Below are 21,311 nucleotides of genomic sequence, written 5' to 3' on the forward strand. Positions count from 1 at the left end.
GTCCACTTGTGATAGAGGGAAGGGAACAGAGAGGGCCTTTTGGAAGATACGGCACACAGCATGAATGTATTACCAAAGTTATGCATGGTTCTTTTGACCAGCTCCACAGTTGATTCAGAGACGCTTGATCTAAATTACCAGGTAAAGCATCCAAATCCACTGGAAAATGGTCACCAAAGTGGCCATGAATGCCTAGATCTACTTTGCTATTGAATTAGACAATTATGAGGACAATTTTTTCTGCATTTCTTTGCATATGGTGGTACCTATGTACCAGAAACTACAGCAGTCATTGCTAGTCTCTAATTACAAATTCCTTGCTATATTGGACTCCAGTACAGAGAGAACAAGGATCTGACATAACCAAAAAAAAATCCAGTCCGCTGGAAAATGTCCACTAAGGTGGTCACGAATACCTATATCTACTAGGCTACTGATTTTGGCTATCATGTTGATAATGCCTTTCATTTGGAATCTCTATGAGATTTAGAAGTCGTAGTTTCCACATCCCCCCTCCACCCAAGTAGCTCTGGCAAGGACTCCTTTTTGACATTCTCACCACTCTCTCCCTACACACTTGTAAAGGGTTATCAGTCCCCTGGAGGGAGAGGTGGGGGATGGGAGTTCAGCTCCTATGAGAGGAATGAGCTGCATGTCCATTTACATGTTGAGTTACTTTCTTCATTGCAAATGATTATGACCACATCTCAAATGGCAGCCACAGCTAGACAAAGTGACATTGATGGGCGAGTCCTGTCACTTTTGACAAAGGCTCTATTAAAAGCAGACAAAACTATAGAGTTGAGCTAAAAGGCCTGTCACCTTTCAAGATGTCATTTCCCCCTTTACTAAATTGGCACGTTGCTTTAGTGTTCATTTCAGACCAAGTTTTCATGCATGAGACAGATCTTAAGGTTACTATAATGAAACGGCTTCCCAACACCGGCACTTCCTGTGCCTGTAATGGGGCATTCTAATTAGTGAATCATACTTGGGAGGATTGAGGTAGCAGGAAGTTAAAGCAAATTAGAAGGAAGAGAAAGGAGAGGCAAGCCAAATAAAAAATTCTGAAAGACTGAGCCAATAACAAACACTGTACTTGTTATCTGTTGAGCACGAGAAACCACGATTTCCAAGTTAATCATAAAATGCATTTTATAACCTCTGATAGGGTGCTAAAAGTGAGGGATGGGCCCTTAACCTTCCTCCCATAAGAAAATATATAACTCTCCACTTTGCTAACAAAGAAGTGTCCAAATTGTAAATCTATTTCTCTTTTACATAGACTTTTGGTGATTCCTTTTTTTTTTAATTTCCTTTTTCCAAAAATATACTCCATTTTCATACTGCTCACTGTTCCACGGCTGTGACCAATTAAGAAGAGGATAAAAACCAAAACAAAACACCCGAAACCCAAAACGTGCAGAATCGATCATCAGCTCTTATGGCTCTCTCTGATGGGAAAAAGGAACTGTGTCCCTGAGATGGAAAATGTTGGCTTTTAGCCACAGACCTTGTGAAATAGTTGTAATAAAAATGTTGCTATTACATCATCTATTTATTACCCTGGCTCCCCTAAAGTGAATTTGCAGCAGGAAGAAGAGGTGCTGGTCATATATCAGAAGACGAAAGGATGTTGCTTGAGGTGAGCAGAAAAGAAAAAAAAAACTTCCTCCCCAATCCCTGCTGTCTTTATTGTCATGTTTATTGCTCTGCATAAAGAGGTTCATTAATCTATGTGTCACTAGAGTGGATTTCCCCCCTGCTCATCTACTACCTAGAGAAAGCGGGAGAAGAATGGCTTTGGAACAAGGAGGAGGTTGGCTGGTCTCAAGAAGTCAGTGTTACCTGATTCAAGCTTCATCTCATCTTTCTCAGTACCAAGGACAGCAAAGACATGGCTGGACGGACCAGTTTGATCCCCACCTTGGCTAAGCCTGCAGCAGTTCTGCATACAACCAGCAGGGGGAGCACTTCCCATGCAGTGGGGAACAACAGGCTGGCTTCCTTCCAGACTGCTCCCACTGTTAAGGGCTGTGGCAACTCTGTCTGTCTGTGCGAGTCTGTCTGCTTGTTAAACTCCTTCAAAGACATCCCTTCTGGGGAAGAAGACAAAGCTGTGCGCTTCTGGCAGGGTTGGGAAGATACTAAGGGCTGATGAGGCCAATCACAACATTATGGAGGCTGTATGAGGTGGGGAGAGAGGACGAATGGCTAGGGCTTTGAGAAGGCGCTCATTTGCCCCTGTTGCTAAGAAATAGTGATGGAAATGCTTTATATTTGGAAGGCGAAGGGTGGAATGATTTTTTCAAATGCCCAGTTTTTACTAGCATTAGGCTGTATCTAAGCCCATGCTCACAAACCGGTCTGGAAAAAAATCAGGTGATTTCAAACAGGAACCAGTTATGGAGCCACTGAATTGGATGTCAGAGCTAGAACAACAGCCAAGTGAGGCCTAGAAAGGGAAAGGAGGGGAAGCTCATGGGATCACTGGCTGTCAGAGTCAACAAGCATTTCTTAAGTGTGTCAGACACTGTGCTAAGGGCTGGGGATATAAAGAAAGGCAAAAACCGCCCCTGCCCTCAAGAAGCTCACAGTCTAATGGAGGTGGAAGGAACATTAGAGGTCATATAATCTAACTTCATTTGCCAGAAGGAGAAACTGAGACTGAGAAGGAAGGGGCTCATGGGATCATATAAGCTGTCGGAGCTGGAAGGGGCCTTAGGGATCATCTAATCCAATGTTTTCACTTAACAGAAGGAGAAACTGAGGCTCAGAGCATTTGAATTGTATCTCTCCTTTTGTGTGCTGTGATTGGTTGGTGTGTGTAGAAGCAGGCTCAGTGTTTGGGTAAGGTTACCCTTTTGATATTTGCCTCTCCCTGCAGTTTGATATAGAGCAAACTCATTCATTGTGTTCAGTCAAGGGAATTAAAAGTGTCAAACTTAACATTTGCCCAGATTCTCCTGGCCCTCAGGACACTGTCAATAGCTCAGTCTGGCTGACATGGAATGATGCACACAGCTCTTCTTATGATGGCCCAGCACTTGTTTCCTGGCCCGTTAATTTGGGTGAACACATGGTCAATAGCATTTGAAATGCTCTAAGGGCTTATGTTTGTTAACAGGCTGAGCCAAGGCACAGGCTCATTAGAGATTGGGAAACCAGAACACAAACACTGGGCATCAACTGGAGGAGAGAGACAAAGCAAACCCAAGTGGGGGCAGCATCTGGGTGCAAGGCAACCCAGAACGGGGTAAGAAAGGAGGGAAGCAGGGCTGGCCCATGGGGCCTGTGGAGATGCTATCCTCAGCCTAGCTCTGCCCGACTGTAGGAGCTTGTTTAAGTCTGTTCCCCTATTGAGTTCTCAGTTTCTTCCTCTGTCAAGTGAAGAGTTGAGATAGATCATCTCCAAGGTCCCTCTCAGACTAGACACTCTCCCTTTTAAAGCTCTTCCCCAGCTTTGCCATTCTTTGTTTTTTGGTCCCCCCCAGTTCTGAGATTCTCTGTTCTAAGCTCTCTCCTATGTCTGCTGTTCTCTGTTCTAAGGTCTCTCCTACATCTGCCATTCTCCATTCTAAGCTCTCACCCACATCTGCCATTCTCTGTTCTAAGCTCTCTCCTACATATGCCATTCTCTGTTCTAGGGTCTCTCCTACATTTGCCATTCTCCATTCTAAGCTCTCTCCCACATCTGCCATTCTCTGTTCCAAGGGCCTTCCCAGTTCTAACATCCTATAGTCTATGTTCTAAGGCAGGGGTGTCGAACTCATGGTCTGAAGGGGAAAACTCTCCAATGCTACCTGAACCAGATTAAAATGTCACTGGAAAATGTTTAACAAAATCAATGAAAATAAAATATAGATATTATGAATTTGTAGTTTTCTCGATCAAGACGCAGCCCACAGGAATCCATTTTTTATTTAGGTTAGAAAGCATTGACCTAAGTTCTGTTTTCTGGGCCCTCCTGAGTCTAACGTTCTGTGTTCTAAGGTCTTTCTCCTGGTATGACATTCTAGGGTTTTATGTTCCATATTCCAAGGTCCCTCTCAGCACTTTGGGGGACAATGTTTCATAATTCCTCCATTTACCATTGCGGTACAAAGGCATTTGTGGAAAGTTAATTGCAGATGCATAGATCTTGCTTCAAATGGCAACTGTTTAAAACAAAACAAGACATCTGTTGTCTAGGGGCCTTGAGAGGCCAACAGGTTACATCTTCCTGGTGCAGGGACAAAAAGGCCGGACTCTGAGCCAAGACATCTGAACTCAGTTTATAGCTCTGACACTTACTAGCTGTTCGACCCTGTACCTCCTTTTAGCCTCTCAGTGCCTTGGTTTCCTCATCTATAAAATGGACATGATAATACTCCTCCCAGAGCTGCTAGGAGAGAAGCCCATTGGAAGCCTCCAAATGCTGGACATGTGAGCACTTACTTCTGAATGGGAAGGACGCCATGAGAAAAGGAGGCCTGGGAGGGTGTGAAGCACATTGGATCTACAGTCACAGGAGCTTTAAAGCTTCCCTCTGATCCCTGTTACCTATGTGATCAGAGGCAAGTTCCTTAACTACCTTTGACCTCAAGTTTGTGAACTTTAAAATGAGGGGGTCGGACTCAGCCTCCAAGGTCTCTTTTAGCTCTAAATCTGTGACTCTACTAGCTTCTAAGGGGCTGAATTGGATACCTTCTGAGGTCTTTTCCAGTTCTAAATCTATTGTCCCCTGATTTGGGGCATATGTAAATGTATGTCATAACAAAGACTGCTGGAGTAGTTAAAAAAACAACCAACCAGCCAAATAGCAAAATTTGGGCACTGAGGCTAGTTCCAACTCATTTTGCAGAGGTGACCCCAGCGGTATGGAGTATGAAATGCTATTTGAAATCCAAGGATGCTCTCTTTTTCGATGGGTGAAAACCAGAGAGGGTGGGTGCATTCTGTTCCTGGAAAGGATCACATGCCTAGTAGAAAACACAGGGCTTCTAAAGACGATAATTATATACTCTGAAGAAGTAAATGGCTGCTTGCTCACAATCGCCCCTGGTATCTTTGTCTTTGCAGGAGAACATGGTCTTTGCCATGGGGATAATAGCCTGCTACATTCCTCTGCCACTTAAGTGTCGCCCCATAAATATTGCTACCAAACTTTCAAAACCTGCCTGGCTCGCCAGTTCCAGGACACCAGCCTACTTTAAAGTTAATATTTCTTAAAGTGATTTGGGGAAACCCACCTAAAACAAATGGTCCTTTAAAAGAGTCCTGTGTGAAGCATGCTCATCTCCGGTGGTGAGATCATCAATCCAGTTTGGAGAGCTTTATTTATGCAAAGCTATTAAAACTGTCAATCTTAATGAGTGTACACTATCATCTCACCATAGAGTTACTGGCTGTGTTCCAATAGCCTTCATTAATGGTCATTCACTTTCTTAATTTGCAACAGACAGACAAATGCAAATTTTTAAAGGAAACCTGCCCAACCAATGAGGCCCAGATGAAAGTCATGGGATGCCCTACATTGTTAAGTGCCAAAATGGTAAGGAGTGACCCATTTTGGGGAGGGGGATATGGGACTGAGAGGAGCACTAGGCCCAGGGCCTGTCTGAGCTGTGGCTAGCCAGGGCATGTTGCATTCAAGCCCTGGTGACTATGGTTTTCAAACAAGAGAAGGCAGCACTAACAGAATGTATTTGAGTCAATTGGGTTATTGCAAATGGTAACTCTCTGAGTGTTGTTCAGACTCAAAGACCTTGTTCTTTTTACAGCCTCTACGGGCTCGAGACTTGGCTTTAGCTGTTATCTATTTCATGGCTGAGTCCAAACTCTGATCAATGCCTCAGTGGCCGTTGATAATGTGGATGATGATCAATTTCGTGCTCCCTCTGCCCCCATGATGTCTTTATTGCTAAATGAGATTCAATTCTCATCTTAGTAATAGTTAGCACTGCAAGTGTGGGAATAAGACTGAAAATTTAGTTTATGAAGTGTAATGAGCGCTCAGTTACATGCTATACTTTACGAGTTCTAAATACATCCCTCCTTGGACCATTGAGATGCCTGATATCCTACTAGCATGAGTTGGGGGCACTTCATAATGTTTGGTTGAGGGGAATTTCCTTAGGTTAAGGAATTATCTCCAGGAGTCCCTTGTCAAAGAACAAGTATTCTGGAGGGCCAACTTATTGAGTCTTTAACAATTAAAAAGACCTTAGTGACAGTAGTTTGGTTATCAACTAGATGGTTAGCTGAAAAGGAATGGAAGGACAGTCAGGTGAGTGTTTATGGGGGAAAGGATAGAAGGAAAGGTCTGTTTGGGGAATTATCAAGGGAGAATAACATGGGGCACCACAGTAGAGGGCAGCTCTGAGCACCCAGAGGGCACAGGGTACCTGAGAGATAGAAGATACATAAGGAGAAATGAGTGGGTACCAAAGACAAGCTTCCCCCACTTTCATATGTTTGTCTAGGGCTCGCCCCACTGATGCCTCCCTCAGCCTGGCTCAATAGGAAACCCTCATTGTTTGACTTAAGACTACATTACTTAGACTTCTCTGATAAACATAAGACTAGCTGGTCAATATTGACTTTAGCCAGAGTTTGTATATTAGCTGTAACATATGTAAATATAGATATTATAGCAGAAATGTATTCACACAACTTTCTTGAAGGATGCTAGCGAGCTAAATGGTCTGATGATGCTTTGCTTTGGATGGAGTGGTAAATGAAAGAAATTTGTAGTCAAGATGCTTATGAACATAGCATATGTTCACCATGACCCTTGTGTATGACTGCAAAATGCAAGAAGGGGGATGAGAATGATGTGGAAACAAACCTTGGAGAAATATCACATCCTTGCTGCATAAAGGCACCCAGGGAAAACCAGAGGCTATTAAAGATTCCAAATTCATTAGGTGGGTCAGGAGGGCTCTGGGGGTCCCGAGGTTCTTCATTACTATCTTCCAAGTGCCATTCGTAAGGACTGAATCTGCTGACCAGGAAAAGAACGACACTGACGCCAATGTAGGCAAAGACGATGCACATCCAGATCTCATAGGCCAAGGGGTCAAGAAAAGAGAACACTCCCGGCTTGGATTTCTGAGGCTTCTTAATCATGATCGAGATGCCCAGACTCATGAAGGGCTTGGAAAAGTCTATCACTTCTTCACGGACCAGTGTTATAGTGAGGGGGGCCACAGCTATATCCGCTCTCTGAAAAACCAAGAAAACAAATGACTTAGAGACAACATTTCCATTTGTCACTCGCCATTCAAAAGACGCAGCTTGGTATAATGCAAAGAGATGATGACGTGACATCATTTAGGGGAAACCTTGGCTTGGAATTCCCCCATTTACTAGGCATGTGTCCTTCAGTAGGCTATGTTCCATCTCAGATTCCTCCTCTGTAAAATGAAGAAGCTAGACTGTAAGATCTCAAAAGGCCCTTCCAGCTCAGACGTTCTATGGTTCTACCTTTTGGCAATTATTAATATGGCCACTCAGAGCACTCTCAGAGTCTGGTACGTAACTCCCGAAGCATTGTTGGCTGGCTCATGGGTTTGTGCCTTGGCTTTTACAGAGGTTCCCAAACTTATTTGGCCTACCGCCCCCTTTTCAAAAAAATTACTCAGTGCCCCCCCTAGAAATCTACTTTCTTTAACCCTTGAATGTTTTTTTAAAATTTATATCATTTCAAAAAAAAATACCACCCCCCCGATCATTCCAGCGCCCCCAAGGGGGCGATATCACCCACGTTGGAAACCTATGATAGACTATAAGCACCTTGAAGACAGGGACTAAATCTTTGTCTTTGTGTCCTTCCCCCCTTTCCCTGCTCCCTCCCCAGTACCAGATACAGGGGCTCTATCTGCACATGTACATGTTTGAGGGTTAATTGATTTTATAAGTGCAATTATAAGGGAAATGCAGAGTGAGAACAATGGAAGACCAAATGTAAAATGCTAGACTTGCAACTCAGGAAGACCTGGGTTTGAATCTTGCTTCTGACAATATCTGTGTGACCTTGGGCAAGTCCCTTTCCCCCTCCCTGTGTTCTGAGTATCAACTCTCAGTTTCCTCCTCTTTAAAATGAAGGGGTTGGAGGAGAGAGCCTCTGAGGTCCCTCCCAGCTCTAGAGCTCAGATTGTGGGATCCTACAATCTCTTTGTAATGTTGGCATCTGGATTGGCATCATAGGCTATATGTCAAGCTTTTACCATAGGGACTTATGTTTTGGGTAGCATGCTCTAATCTGTGACCTATTTGAACATGTAAAAGAATGAGCTTCAGGGATCCCTGGTGTCCTCAGTCTGTGGATATGGCCTTTACTGGTCTAGAACACAAGCCTTCATGCCTTCAGAGAAGGCTTCATGAATTGCTTTGGGCCCCCCAGAGCCATTCCCTAGTGGCCAACCCTTTGGCTAAGAACCTCTCTGTGCTAAGGGAGGCTAGGCCTTGGATCTGTCATTAGCCAGCACATGAAAGTCTTCCCCTCTTGGTAGGTCCTCCCAGACCTTGACTCCTGGTGGAACAAGACCCAGACCTGTCCAAGACCACAAGGTCATTTCTATGGCAGAATGAAGCACTGGAAAATGATTTCATTCTGTATTAGGACATTTTGATAGCATGAGGCAAAAAAATCACACAATGTCAGAGTCGAAAGGACCTAGATAGTTAAGTTTCTCATTTGACAGAGGAGGAAACTGAGGTCCAGGGCTGTGAAAAGACTTGCCCGGGGTTCACCCAGCTGGTAAATGTCCGAAGTGAGATTTCAACTGTGTGTCCCCTAGTTGGAATTTGGCCTTCTATGTGCTGTACCCAGCAGCCCTTCGGACCCAGTGCTTCAGTGGGAAAAAAGTGCTATCTTTATTTGTAGTAGCCTTTGGGTTCTTTTCTAATCTTCCGTGTTTGGCTTTTTTTGCAGTTGCAAACACTATTCTGAGAAGGGGCCTATGGTCAGCCCCAGACTGCTGAAGGGGTCCAGGACACAGGCAAGTCGTAGAAGCCCTGTCCTAGAAAGACTCAGAGTGAGGTCTACCATCATACAGGGTCATACCATCATACCATCACTCAAACATCTTGAGGCCATGGGGGTGGGGAGGGGCTGTGCCACGGGTCTTTCCAGTTCAATTAATAATTGCTTGTTGAGCACAACAGCCCAGCCCTTAGAGGGTGATCCTGGACAAGTCACATCCCCTTCTGGAGCCTCAGTTTCTCTATCTGAAAAATGGGAATAAGGACTCTTATACTCCCTTTCTCCTCTGGCCACTTTGATCCTTCATAATCCTTAAAGGGCTTTATGTTTAGTCTCTGGGCTCTGGCCATAAACCCCACTCTCTTTCAAAGGCCTCCATTGAAGCTGAACGGGGAAGGGGGTGGGGTGTCTAGACCACAGGAACAAAGAGCGCTTTTCATATCATTGGACCTGAATATTGGCAAGGGTCAGCTTGACTCTGGTTTTGTTCTATTACTTGGTTATGAGTTACCATTGCAGGCCATCCTCTGGAATAGCAGGGCTCTTGGAAGAACCTGAAATGGTTCTCTAAAGCCCACTGGGTCGAGTCCTGAGCCCCCACTTTGGCAGGCCGGTCCCTTCATAACCTACTCTGCTGTCTGACCTCCTCTCCCATTATCCTCAATACAGGTCAGAGGGTTCATGGTTATGGGATCACAGAGCTGGAGCTAGAAGGGGCCTCTGAGGCCATCTAGACCATCACCTTCATTTTACAGATAGGAAAACTGAGGCTCATGGAGGGGAAGGGACTTACCCAAGGTCACACAGGTTGTAGGCAATGTATGAATAGGATTTTAGGGTTGGAAGGGATACTACAGATGGTATGGTTCATTCCCCTTTTTTTATACAGGGGAAAATGGAGGCACCTCTCTATCCACCATTCCACTATTTTATCCCCATCTCAGAGCCGAAGAAACGCCCCCTCTAAGAGCCACGCAGGCATCTCGTCTGCAGATGTCTGCCCGCTCACCAAAGAGGAGGCTGTCCCCTGGGACTTCTGGGTGCCCCCAGAAGCCTCGTTGGCCTGAACAGCTAGAAGGCAGCTCTCTTCCCCTCAGGCACTGGGGTTCTCGCCTCCACTTGGCATTTCTTCCTGTGTGCTTTTGGAGCTTCTTTTAGAAAAAGGCAATGCAGGACTGTTCTTTCTCCGAATGCGGTATCTTCCTAATGAAGAAGTACATTAAACCTGCTGTCAATTAAGCCTCACTGAAGTGGAAAGCAGCCCTGGCCCAGAGAGGAGCGAAGCCTTCCAGCTGAGCCTTCAAAAGCACCCAGGAAGAAGCGTGGCGCAGCTGGATAAAGGGAGAAGAGCCCGAAAGGTGAGCATAAAGCAGCTTAGCCTCCAGGCAGGAGGAAAGCCACTGTGTAATCCTTGAGGGCAGTCAGGGGGGTAAGAGGACTAAGTTACCTCCCTCACCCATTGGTCTGCACTGGAGGAGGCAAATAGGGGCCAGGCAGAAAGCAGCTCTCAGCTCTTCCATTGGGGGGGCCCAGAGAGGTCACAAAGCACATCTGGGGCTGTCAGCAGGCTCAGGCTCAGGCCCAGAGTCAGAGCTCAGATGAACTGTGGGGAGGGTATTTTGAAGGAAGATATGGAATGCTCATGAGAGTGGAAGAGAAGAAAGAATGCTGACTCTGGAATCAGATGATCTGGGTTTGAATACTGATTTTGCCATTGACTGCCTTGGCATGCCTCCCTGAGCTTCAGTTTCCCCATCTGTAAAGTGAGGGGGATGCACTAAGTGGCTTCTGAAGTCCCTTCTAGCGCTAGGTCTATGATCCTCTGTGTGACTTTGGACAACTCCCTTTCCCTCCCTGGACCTCAGTTTCCCCATCTATGAAACAAGGGGGCTGGACTAGGTGGCTTCTGAAGTCCCTCCCAGCTCTAGTCTATGATCCTTTCCATTTCCAGTACAGAGCCCAAGCTTCCCATTGAAGTGCCCAAAGGGACATCATTTCTGGAGTGCGTGGGGCTGCTACTGATGGATATTGCAATTTTAACCCTTTCAGAGCTTCCAGAATCCCTCACTTACATTTGTTATAAACCCTTCCTTTTACTGCGGGACTGATGAGTACAGAGGGAAGTCACAGATGGAGTGAAGTTACTCTCCGTACTGAGCCACCTATCTGCCTTTTCTCCTGGGACCCAAGGTGCTGCAGGATCACAGATCCTAGACCTAGAGCTGCAAGAGACCTCAGGTCCCTTATTTTACAGAGCAGGAAACTGATTCTGAGGGAGGTTGAGTGACTTGCCCAAGGTCACACAACCAGTCGATCAACAAGCACGTATGAAAAGCCACAGCTACACTCCTCTGCATCAGTGCTCTTGGTGCTATCCCATGGTTCAATATCAGAAATGGATATGGTTTTATACAGCCTCATGATCTGCCTCACTGCCCCAGTGCCCCGTGGGCCTCTCTAGCTGCCCTCCTCTCCATGTTGTCTCTCTCCTTAGAATGTGAGCTCCTTGGGTGCTGAGTCTGTCTTCTTCCCATCTCTGCATCCCTGGCACTTAGCATGGTGCTCTGCACATAGTAAGAACTTAAGAAATACTTTTTCATTCATTCATCATTTTATTCACTCATATTACCTGTCTCACTGGCATGCTATGAGGAAATTCTGTTGTGAGTCGTAAAGTTGGAAAACAAAGAAATGGGAGTTGCTGCTTCCTGGTGAGAAAGTTTAACCCTAGGAAAAGGGATTTCTTGTCCTTCCACCATACTCCATTTATGGTCACTACACTGATTCCAGGTTCCCAAAGGGCACGACTTCCTAAAGACGTAAGCATTTCGCTTTCTTGCCCCAAACACTGACCTCATCTGTCCCAGTCGATGTTGAGAGTGAGGGGGAGGTTCTGGATAATCAAAGATCTCTCATTCTTTAGAGATCCCAGATAACAAAATTTCAGAGTTTGAAGGGCCCCCAGAGGCCACTAGGCCCAGCACACCCATTTTACACATTACAAAACGGAGATTGGGTGAGGGGAACGATTTGCCCAAGGTCACACGTGGGATCACAGCTCTGAAGTTTGAAGGGCCCTCTGAGGCCACTTAGTATAAGCCCCTAGATTTATAGACAAGGAAAGTGAGGCCCAGAGATGGAATTGCCTGAAGCCTCACAGATATTAAGCATCCAAGTCCGCCAGCGAAGAACGTTAAGTCACAAAGAGCTAGTAAGTGTCAAATTGGAGATATCAAGTGATAATTGGGACAAACTAAGTACATTTAACGAGAAAATGGAGTCGATCATACCATCTTCTTTCTTCAGAACTTAAGGTTGTCACTATAAACCTGTATTCCTGTACTGTGGATGTCAAGTAGGGCCACTTAACTGGGAATTCTGACTAATAATAACATGCTTCTATAGCATTTTATGTTTTAATTCAGCTAACATTTATCAAGTACCTACTATGTGCCAGGAAGACAAAGACAAAAGAGAACAGAAATTGGGCTTATATTCCACTTTACAAAGCCACTGTGAGTATCTCAATGATTTTGCCAGGAAAAGGGGGGAAGGCAGAGGCCACAGCTACTGCCTTCCCCCGTCTTTCCATGCTTGGTAAGCTGACCTAGCATGGTACAGCATGAAGAATCCTAGACTGGAGGTTCCTGTCCTGCCTCAATTTCCCCATTTGATAAATAAGGGGACAGGACTACATGACCTTTGAGGTTCCTGCCAGCATGAAGTCTTTGAACCCTGTTGTTCTCCTGGGAACATGCATGGCATGGAATGCCAGGGAAACAGGTGGTCCAGAAGGACTGGGACAGGGCCTCTGTGGTAGGGGTGGCAGATGCCTAAGAGCCAATTCCCAACACAAGCTGCTGAAAGCAGGTGGCCATTTGTAAGGCCATAACGTTCTGAAGAGTTTACATAATGGGGCTCGTCGGGTGGCATTGACGTTTGTTTTTTAAAAATAGCTCCTGAGTGCCCCAAATATCAACCTTGACTATAATTTCTTTGGAAAAGAAGGAACCATTTTGGAAGGCAAATTCAAACCCCTTGGAATCACTCCTTCACTAGCACAGACCGTGAGCCCTCTCTAAAAGCTTTCTTTGAGTCCATACTCCACCACGGGTGTCCTTGGTATTCTCCATCATGGGCTCAAAGTTCAGAGGAGAGCTGGCTGAGCTGGAGCCCTGACCCAATGCAGGGCATGAAGCAGTCGGTGGAGGGGAAAAAGCAGGGTGGGCATGGCTCTGCATGTCCCCTACCCTGGAGGGACACACGCTGAAGCCAAGCTGAAGGCAAGGCTCGTGGCCAACCCCCAAATGGGATTCTGCTCCTGGGCACTGTACAGATTGCCCCAGCTGTACCAAAGCTGTTCAGTGGAACTCAGCCCCTGCCTGCAGCTGGGTCTTCAGTATTAGATTTACCCCTGCTTCCTCCCGCCTCCTTGCAGACTCCTCCCCAGGGCACAAGCTGGCTCTACTCAGAGGACTGTAGGATCTAGGTCTGGAGAGAACCTTCAAGATGACCCAGGCCTATGAGGCTCAAAGATCTAGAGCTGGAAGAGACCTCAGAGGCCCTCTAGTCCCACCCCCTCATTTTACAGAGGGGGAAACTGAGGCCCAGGGAGGGGAAGGGACATAGGTCATACATTAGCTCACAAGATCACCAATTTAGATGGAAAGGGACCTCAGGGACTATTTAGTCCCATATCTTCATTTTACAGATGAGAAAACTGAGGCTCAGGGAAGGGAAGGTCAGAAATGTAAGAGGTTGGATTTTAACCCAGGTCTTAGGCCAGGGCTCTTTCCACTATACTCTGAGTCCTCATCATTTCTGGATGGGGAATCAAGGCCCTGAGAGGGCCAGACCCAGGTCTCTGCATTGGGCAACGCTCTAGATACTGATGCCTAGTCTCCAGTGCAACGCTCTGTATGTAGTTGGTGCTTAGTAAATGTTGCCAAAGCCCTAATCACACAGGCCAGAGCTGGGAAGCCTGGTCCTTCAGGTTCTCTGCCTCGGGCTGTCTCAGGGTCTCCAAAGGCTCATCCAGAGTGGCGGCTATGCCTACTTTATCTCCTCCTCAGGCCCTGTAGGGGTGGGACAGGGTAGGGCACAACACAGGCCTCCCCAAATCCACCACTGTCATGCTCATGTTAGCAAGGTGACCCCTTCCCTCCCAAATAGATTCTCTTTTCCTCTCTCTAGTCTGGAAATTATGCCAGCTGGGGGGGGGGGCCCTACCTGTCTTACTCTCAGGTGACTTGCCTCCTAGTAGAACTCAGAGTGAATATGCACATCATCTGCCTTTTTCCTGAAGTCTCTCTGGGTCCCTCACTGCCTCTCCTGCCCCCATCAGCCACTCTATCTCCATAGTGCTACCTACCACTGACCTTTGTGGATTCGTGGGGGAGGGGGAAAACCACAGAACTTGGCACCATGAAACTTGGGTTCCAATCCTGGCTCTGCTACTTACTGTGAGACCTTGGCCAAATCACTCAAGTTCACTGGGCCTCAGTTTCCTCCTCTGTGAAATGCGGGGACAGGAGCAGATCCTGTGACCCCACTGTCTGTAAGAGGTCTTATGCGAGGCCAGGGTTTTGTAGCCAAAGGTTTCAATCACTTAGGGACTGTTAGCCCAACAGCAAGTTAGTTAGTCTGCCATAGCCTGGCCCTTCTCTGGAGGAATTCAAAGACCTGGGTTCAAGTCCTACCTCTGACATATCCTGGCTCAACCACTCAGGGCCCCAGGATACCCTCGAAGATTATTATTGACTTGGGGAGCACATGAAATTAGCCCTGGCCTTGAATTGATCTTCCTTCCTGTTCAGAGAGATCCAGTGAACACATCATGAAGCCTTTTTATAGGACCCACTAAGGGCCAACCCTCTTGAGGGCTTGTGTTTTCTACTTTTGTCTTTGGATCCCTTGCACCTACAGTTCCCGGAACATAAATGTTTGTTGATTGACTGAATGGTAAAATCAGAAGATCATAAATATGGTAGATGTAGAGATAGAAGGAACCTTAAAAGTTATCCAGTCCAACCTACCTATTTTACAGATGAGGCCACTGAGACTCAGAGAGATCTAGTGACTTGCCTAAAGTCATACAAATAGTGATAAAAGTGGGATTTCAACTCAGGTCCTCCTAGTAATGCATGCTACTTTCCAGTTGAACTGGCATTCGTATTCCCAGAGTGTGACATTCCATTTCTGGCCTCCATGCCTTTGCACAGGCTATATCCCCTATGCCTGAGATGGTTTTCCTCCCTTCCACCTCTTAGAATCCCTAGCTTTCTTCAAGGCTTAGCTCAAGTACCACCTCCAAGATGTCTATTTCTCATCCCTCATAGTGGTTAGATCCACCCCTCCACTTGCCTTTTAGCTATTTTGTATGTATCTTCCATTTGCTTATCTATGTACACTTGTTCTTTCCCCTTTCCCTCAAATAAGAAGTAAGCTCCTTGAGAGAAGTAACTGTCTTGTTTGTATACCAAACCCTTGTATATTTATTAAGGCATATAACAGGCTTTAACAAATGCCTTTTTAGTTGAATTTGATTGAAATGGAAAGCATGGAGTAAGAAAGTTGGATGGAAACTTACCCCATAGACAAGCTCTCCAACCATGCCATTCCATATTTTGGTCTCAGGATCCCTTGCGCCATATTTCCCATCTCCAACGATGGACAGCTTGTATTTGATCCTCACGTGCTTGGCTATTTCATAGGCTAAGTCAACACAATAGCCTTCATAGCGCTCATTGCCTTCTAGTTGTTCATGGTTCTTCTTGTACATTACGTAGGGAGATTCCTTTGGGATCAAAATGAAGATCGAATATTAACTCAAGGATGATCCTGAGAGAGAGAAGCACCTAATCTAGAAGTGTAGGCTTCTTTAGCTTCTAGCTGGGAAGGCTTAGTACTCATGCGGCTGTCATTACGCTGAATCTATAGGCAAAAGTCCCTTAAACTACAATTCATTGAGCCGGACCATTATTCTAGGCACTCAGCAGCTGCTCCGTGAAAGCTTAAAAATCTGTAGATGTGGAATCCTGGAGCTGGACCAACTGTCCACATGTATAGCCCTCAGTCATGCAGAGGCTAATGGCCCTTGATGGCTCAGGGATTTGTAGGGCCAAGAAAAAAAATGGACTTTCTGAGGTGGAAGAAGAAAGTCAGTCGGCACTCACTAATCCACGCTATCTGGGGAGAAAGTCAGCTGGAACTGGCAGAAAGTCTGGATTATAGGATTATTTGGAAGAAAATAAAATTCTAATGAATCTGAATGCTCCTAGTTACTAGATATGGTCAAAAAAAGTATTTGTGAGTAAAAGTCCTCAGACCTGCTTTAAGAAATAGACAAGGATGATCAAGTGACTTCTGGTTAACTTGTAAATGAACGGTATATTAATGGTATAGGATTTCTTTCCAAAAAGTCTAAAGGAAAACTCTAATCGAGCCCTAGTCCTGTCTGCCCTTGTCCCCAAGAATATTCCCCAATTTGGCATTAGCGGAGTTTAAATGAATGAGTTTTGCCTAGACTCTGTAATCTTCCTCAAGCTCTATGAAATCGATTTGTCTTCTGCTCCCTCCAAATGGACCAAATGGATTTTTGAAAAGCCCTTGTGGAATCCTTTTAGAGCAGGCATTGAATGAATAATCACACTTGACATGTGGAAAGTGGTTTTTTTTTAAAAAGACTTTCATGTTGTTTTAACCCTAGGAGGAAGGCAAGGCAGAAGTTGTTCTCCCCATTCAACAGAAGGGAAAACTATGGGGAGGGGCATGGTGAGGTGGCTTTCCCAAGAGCCCAAACCTAGGAAGTAGCAGAGCTGGGCGTCGAATCCAGGTTTGCCAGCTTTACCTCTAGGGCCTTTACCCTAAGACCGTGCCACTTCTCAAAAAGAAAAGAATCTAAATCTAACTTTAAGGAAAGGTTGTAAATAGGTGGGGGTGAGTTTGTGGGTGGGATTGGGCAGATGTGATAAATGGCACCTCCTAGTCATTATTTTGACGTGTTAAACATACCAAGAGGCAGCACAAGAGTGAGGCTGAGGGCCAGGAAGCCCTGAGTTCAAGGACCCCATCTGACCCATCCTGGCTGTGTCACCCTGGGCAAGTTCCCTCCTGCCCAGTGCCTCAGTTAGCACCAGCAGAATGAAATCAATGAAATTAAGCCCCCAACCACATGCACACTCCCTTATCTCAGTGGGCATAAAAGCAATGAAAAGGATATTAGAGATAGGGAATGGAGCTGTGTTTTCACCGGCATAGGGAACTCCCAGGTGAGGAAATCTCTGCTATCAATGCAGCTTCTCTACAATTTATAGTCTTCAAGAGTCTCCTAGAGTATCAACAGATTAAGCGACTTAGCCAAGGTCACACAACCAGTTTGTGTAAAGATATCAAATAAATATAGGACCAGCAGAAGAGATGGGCAATGTGGATGAGGTTCTAATCTCTAATCTTTAATACCTTTTAGTTGTGTGACTATTGGCAAATCTCTTAATCTCTGTGAGCCTCAATTTCTTTATCTGTAAAATGGGCATAACAGTACCTACCCTCACAGAGTTGTTGTGAGACTCAGGAGATATTGCTAATAAGTGCTTTGCAAATGCTTCAAGTAGCATAGAAATGTCAGTGATGATCATCATCCTCATTTATTGAGAGATAGGCCAACTTCCATTGATAGCCATGTAATATCAAGAGATCTGCAGGGAGATCTCCAGCAGCAGGAGCGGCCTGCTGTGGAGGATTGATGGGAAGATATAGACAGGAGGACGATGAGTGGGTGTGTCAGTAGAGGGAGTGGCCACATTGGCCAGCTCTCTTAGGCACTGGAGTGTGGCAGGATTGCAGTGAGTCAGAGCTTAGAGCCACACTTTCTCCTTGACCTAGAGCTCCTCGACCGAAAGTTTTCAAACAAGGACTTGGTTTCTCTAGAAAGAAAAAGCAGCCCCTCCCTCAATAACTTACCAGGATGGTAGTCACCACGATAGTCCTATTCTCAGAGGACGAACTGTCGTTACTAACTTGCTGATCCAAGAAAGGAACAAACCTTTCATATTCGTTCCAATAGCCAGCCTGCAAAGAGCAGACATGTTACTTGCTTACCTCTTTATCACTCTGTAAGTGAAGGATGGAATTTCATGGCTGCAGTAAAGCCATTGAAATAGAAAAAGGGTGATTGAATTTTACACACACACACACAGGATAGATGTATTTGGTTTCTGCCCTCCCTGGCTCCCCCCTCCACACACACACACACACACACACACACACACACACACACAAGAAGGAGTGGCATCTCCTCACTCTGGGGCTTCTAACACCTACTACATCTTATGCAGTAGTTTATCTTGCTAAAGTGTGAAGAGAGCGGTTCTTTTTTTCCTGCTCTTCCTATAACACTCTCATTGAGGAACTGTGAGGAGGCTCAGGGAAGCAAGTAGTAGGTTTCCTGCAGAAATGACACAAGGCAGGGTACCTACTGCTTAATAGCCCTGCTGATGTGTTTGAAAGAAGATGCTTAATGTCCACCCCCTGCTCAGTTAAGGAATGTGGTGAGAGTTAAGGGGCCATGGCTGAGGGAAATCACCTGTCAAAAGACATGTCTGGTGGAAGTAGTTTGGTAGGCCCTGCCCAGCTCTGGTGTTCTCTGTTCTCTTGGCTCTGGTGTTCCATGTTTCACGTTCTCCTGGCTTTGATATTCTGTAGTCCACGTTTAATTGGCTCATCCAGCTCTGACATTCTATGCCTATTAGTAGTCATAGCATTCACCTCCATGGAGAAGGTGCTCGCACTGGCTCTGAGATTCTCAGGGGTCGCAATTCCCGCTGGGGATTTGGTAAGGATGAAAAGATCCCGAGGCATATTTTGCAGTATTCAATTGTCTCATAGCCACTTGTGCCACCTTAAACCTATTGCTTTGCTGTGCTTGGGTAGGGATGACCTTAAGGGGAAAACAATTCTCTCTTAAAATATGTGGAAATACTCCTTTGATAATAGAAATAGCCCAATGAATAATAGTCTTCCTCCCCATGGTGTTCTATTATGTTCATCTTCGTGCATCTGAGTTAACATGTGGCCCATTTTCTTTGGTGAATATATAGTTTGTCCACTTACTTTCCGAGAGCCGGTGACTTTCATTTCATACACATCAATTGTATAATTTGTACGGCGTCCGTAAGTATCAAATTGGATATTTCCAGTCATTCCTTGTACTTGGACCTGAGTGGGGAGAGGGGGGAGAGATAAAGAAAGGAAGGAACAGAAGGGGAGGGAGAGGGGAAGAGTGAAAGGAAAGAGAGACGGACAGAGAGAATTTTTAAATAGTGCAGCATTATTGCTTTTTTTATCTAGTAGTCACTAGGAGTTTGATTAATTCTGGCTTACTTGGAGAAATTCCATTTTGAATAATTTGTTGTTCAGTTGTGTCTGACTCTTAATGACCCCATTTGTGGTTTTCTTGGCAAAGACACTGGAGTGGTTTGCCATTTCCTTCTCTAGCTCATTTTACAGATGAGGAAACTGAGGCAAACAAGCTTAAGTGACTTGTCCAGGGTCACACAGTTAGTGTCTGAGGACAGATTTGAACTCAGGAAGATGAGCCTTCCTGATTCCAAGCCCAGCACTTTATCCACTATGCTACCTATTTGAATAATTAAACATGGTCTACACAGCTGGAATCATCAACTGCTTCTTGGGATTTTCTAGGTGTCAAGTCTTTCCATTGAGAAGTGTTATATACTTTTCTGTGATCTCATAGGTAGACAGAGTAGGTGGTCACCTGCATTATATAATTAGATAAGGCTAAGGCCCAACATGAGTGAGGAGATGATAAAAGAACTACAGTGAGTTACCAGGTCCCCACGAACTACATTCTAGGGTGCTGAAAGAACATGCAGTTGTTATTGTTGATCTTTGGAAACCCATGCCAAATAGAAGAGGTGCTGAGGACTGGAGAAGGGCCAATGTTCTGATTTTCAGAAAAAGAGAAAAGAGAGGAGCCTGCAAGCTATAGCCAATGAGCTTGACTTCAAATTTGAGTGTATTATTAAAGGGATGCTTAGTGCATAGCTAGAAAAGGAAGCAATAATCAGACAGAGCCTGAGAACATGGGTTCATCAAGATTAGGGAATGCTGGACTAACAATATTTCCTTTTTGGACCAAGTTTCTAAATTTGCAGAATTAGGAAAGGCACTAAATAGAGCTTACCCTGGGTTTAGTTCAACATTTGACTACTTCTTGCTTGCTCTTCTTGTGGAAAAGATAGAGAGGTTTGGGCTGTATGTTGGGTGGATTTAGAGCTGGTAAAATGATGGTGTCAAATGGCTGTCATTAATAGACCAACGTCACTCTAGGGTGGTGTGTCTTGTCCTGTCCAATATTTTTTATAAATAGCTTGGATGACAGCATAAATGGTATCCTTATCAGATTTGCAGATTACTTGGAGTTGGAAGACATAGCTAATAAGTTGGATGACTGAATCAGGATTCCTCTGCCTCTCAAAAGATCTTAAGAGTCTAGAAAGATAAGCTAGATATAAAGTCCTATATGCGGCCTAAAAAATTCACCCACACAAAGTTTGGAGCGACATAGCTAGACAACAGTTAAGGTGAGCAAGGCCCAGAGGTCTTAGTGGACTGACTTAGTGGCAGATCAAAACACTGACGTGAACTTAGTCTCCATTAAGAAGGGTGGAATGTCCCAAATGAGAAGGGTGACAGATAGTCTCACTGTCCTCTGCCCTGGTCAGACTTCATCTTAGGGAGGAAATGAAAAGCAGGAATACAGCCAGAGGAAGATGACCAGGACAGCTAGAGGACTGGAGACTGGCACGTGAGAGCCAGGTAAAGGAACTGGGGATGTTTCAATTAGAAAAGACAAGATGGGAAGAAGGATGTGACAACTGCTTTAAGGCATTTGGAAAACTGTAACAGGGAAGAGGGATTCCAATTATTCTTCTTCGCCGCAGAGGACAGAATCAGTAGCAGTGGGCACAAGTATATGGGCTTGATGGGAGGGGGAACATTCCAGAAATTGGAGCTGTCCAAAAATTGAATGGGCTGCCTCAGGTGCTAGTGGGGTCTTTGAGTTGGATAACACCTGGCAGAGTGGATTCTTGTTCAGGTCTGAGTTATACTCGGGGGCCCCTGAGGTTCCTTCCTACTCTGAGGTTGGGTGAGTCTTTGGAACTCTGTTACTTGGGTGGAATAACACCTTTCCTTCGGTGGAGATTAATTTTTTCTGATGATTAACTCCTCACCACCCATTTTCCCTCTAGAGAGTGCAGGGCCTAGAAGAGCTGGGACGAAAGACCTCCCCATTGTTCCTGATTATTCTTAGTGCCAAGAG

The 21,311-nt window shown here is 45.3% G+C and overlaps 1 protein-coding gene across 2 annotated transcripts in view; it reads right to left on the reverse strand.

Moving 5' to 3' along the window:
• The window catches only part of GRIA3 (glutamate ionotropic receptor AMPA type subunit 3), a 197,015-nt gene that overhangs the window by 73,464 nt on the left and 102,240 nt on the right, over nucleotides 1–21,311 (reverse strand). For both annotated transcript variants that reach the window (XM_036740134.1, XM_036740135.1), the window contains exons 6-9: nucleotides 19,079–19,183; nucleotides 17,930–18,037; nucleotides 15,558–15,764; nucleotides 6,830–7,206 (exon numbers count right to left, since the gene is read on the reverse strand). In XM_036740134.1, the coding sequence (XP_036596029.1) occupies nucleotides 6,830–7,206; nucleotides 15,558–15,764; nucleotides 17,930–18,037; nucleotides 19,079–19,183 (797 nt within the window). The remainder of the gene's footprint in view (nucleotides 1–6,829; nucleotides 7,207–15,557; nucleotides 15,765–17,929; nucleotides 18,038–19,078; nucleotides 19,184–21,311) is intronic.

Source organism: Trichosurus vulpecula, chromosome X (genome assembly GCF_011100635.1).
Source record: "Trichosurus vulpecula isolate mTriVul1 chromosome X, mTriVul1.pri, whole genome shotgun sequence".
Classification (NCBI taxonomy): domain Eukaryota; kingdom Metazoa; phylum Chordata; class Mammalia; order Diprotodontia; family Phalangeridae; genus Trichosurus; species Trichosurus vulpecula.